The 2500-nt window shown below is 31.4% G+C and overlaps 2 protein-coding genes across 2 annotated transcripts in view; one reads left to right on the top strand and one right to left on the bottom strand.

Moving 5' to 3' along the window:
- Positions 1 to 2500, bottom strand: part of LOC137619559 (uncharacterized) — a 79807-nt gene that overhangs the window by 40805 nt on the left and 36502 nt on the right. The gene's annotated exons all lie outside the window — the stretch shown is intronic.
- LOC137619558 (tubulin alpha-1A chain-like) overlaps positions 1676 to 2500 on the top strand; it is a 34348-nt gene continuing 33523 nt past the window's right edge. Inside the window, 2 exon segments of the mRNA XM_068349685.1 lie at positions 1676 to 1723; positions 1725 to 1811. Of these exon segments, the coding sequence (XP_068205786.1) occupies positions 1676 to 1723; positions 1725 to 1811 (135 nt within the window).

Below are 2500 nucleotides of genomic sequence, written 5' to 3'. Positions count from 1 at the left end.
ACAAACTTCTAAAATTGAGAAATATACTGCTTAAATAAGCATATAAGGAATATGGAAATATACATTCACACACAGACATATATATATATATATATATATATATATATATATATATATATATATATATATATATATATATATATATATACATATATATATATATATATATCTTTTTATACTGTATATATGTATATATATATATATATATATATATATATATATATATATCTTTTTATACTGTATATATATATGTATGTATGTATATATATATATATATATATATATATATATATATATATATATATATATATATATTATATATATATATATATATATATCTTTTTATACTGTATATATGTATGTATGTATATATATATATATATATATATATTATATATATATATATATATATATATATATATATATATCTTTTTACACTGTGTATATGTATATATATATATATACATATATTTTTATACTGTATATATGTATATATATACATACATATATATATATATATATATATATATCTTTTTATACTGTATATATGTATATATATATATACATACAGTATATATATATATATATATATATATATATATATATATATATATATATATATATATATATCTGTGTATGTGTGTGTAAAATATCCACACGAACGGTCCAAAGAAGAAACTCAAATTCATCAAATCCCCTCACATAAAATCTAGCTCTCTATACGACACCAGAGAATTATTGTTGAAAGGTGTTTTGACAGCTGCCATGGGGTGGGCGTGTCACGTCTGTTACTATGACAACCGAGGGACGCTACGTGCTAGACACCTGCCCACCGCTGGGGGGACAACGTGGGTCAATTATGTATTAACACGTGGTTGGTGGCGTGGATGACGAAGTTTGTGATAAATGTCGGTAGTTGTGAGTACAGATGATATTTTATCAATTGGTCAAATGTGGGAAATCATGCATGGCCAATATCAATCAATACAATTGACTTTGAAATGTAACTTCATGGTTATTTTAACATTTTAAAATAATAAATAACGGGTTCAGTTTCTTATTAAGTTTCAAGCAACAAATAGTTATATTATTTCTGGGATTACTATCAGGTACTTTCTTTTAATGTACTGTTTTTGATGTTGTTAATAGTTTATATATGACATGTCTGTTTTGACGTTGTTACTTATTTTAGAATGTTTTATTGTTAATTTGTTCTCTTCGTTTATTTATTTCCTTATTTCCTTTCCTCACAGGGCTATTTTTCCCTGTTGGAGCCCCTGGGCTTATAGCATCTTGCTTTTCCAACTAGGGTTGTAGCTTGGATAGTAATAATAATAATAATAATATCCACTGATTTCATAAAAAAAAAATATTCCGTTTGAGTTGCACAAACGATATTACTCCGAAGTACATTCTAGTTTTGTGTTACCCCTCGGAACAAGTCTCAGGTCAAGCGCATCTAGTCCAGATCATGTGGAATACATTAACTGCATTACATCTCTCGCGAATTCTTGATCACGCTAGGGTAAGTGACACCGGTTCTGATCAATAACGGTGAAGTCATCGCTGCATCGTGCGATTGGCCTCGTCTGGGTCATGCACAGTCTGCCATTGGTGAAATTTAAAAAACCCACGGGTTTCACATTGGACGAGAAATGACTGCAGCACACCGTGAATGGTGGAACTCGATCTAGCACCGCCTACCATCGGGAGAGAGACTTGGCATAAAAGGACAGCTACCCGGGGTTGGAGTCAGCAGTCTCACTTGTGTTCCCTCGATACACCCAGTGAAGCTCAAAACTTCGAAAATGGTGAGTAATTTTCAATAATTTGTCTGTCACGAACGGTGGGGATGAAATGAAAGATTCATGCAATGAAGATAGGAACAGAGCAATGAGAAATTGAGTAATTTTCAATTTTTTTGTCTGTCACGAGCGGTGGGGATGAAATGAAAGATTCATGCAATGAAGATAGGAACAGAGCAATGAGAAATTGAGTAATTTTCAATTTTTTTGTCTGTCACGAGCGGTGGGGATGAAATGAAAGATTCATGCAATGAAGATAGGAACAGAGCAATGAGAAATTGAGTAATTTTCAATTTTTTTTGTCTGTCACGAGCGGTGGGGATGAAATGAAAGATTCATGCAATGAAGATAGGAACAGAGCAATGAGAAATTGAGTAATTTTCAATTTTTTTGTCTGTCACGAGCGGTGGGGATGAAATGAAAGATTCATGCAATGAAGATAGGAACAGAGCAATGAGAAATTGAGTAATTTTCAATTTTTTTGTCTGTCACGAGCGGTGGGGATGAAATGAAAGATTCATGCAATGAGGATAGGAACAGAGCAATGAGAAATTGAGTAATGTTCAAATTTTTTTGTCTGTCACGAGCGGTGGGGATGAAATGAAAGATTCATGCAATGAGGATAAGAACAGAGCAATGAGAAATTGAGTAAATGTTCAAATTTTTTGTCTGTCACGAGCGGTGGGGATGAAATG

This window comes from Palaemon carinicauda, chromosome 26, assembly GCF_036898095.1.
Source record: "Palaemon carinicauda isolate YSFRI2023 chromosome 26, ASM3689809v2, whole genome shotgun sequence".
In the NCBI taxonomy this organism is placed as follows: Eukaryota; Metazoa; Arthropoda; class Malacostraca; order Decapoda; family Palaemonidae; genus Palaemon; species Palaemon carinicauda.
This window is presented reverse-complemented; position numbering and strand designations above follow the sequence as displayed.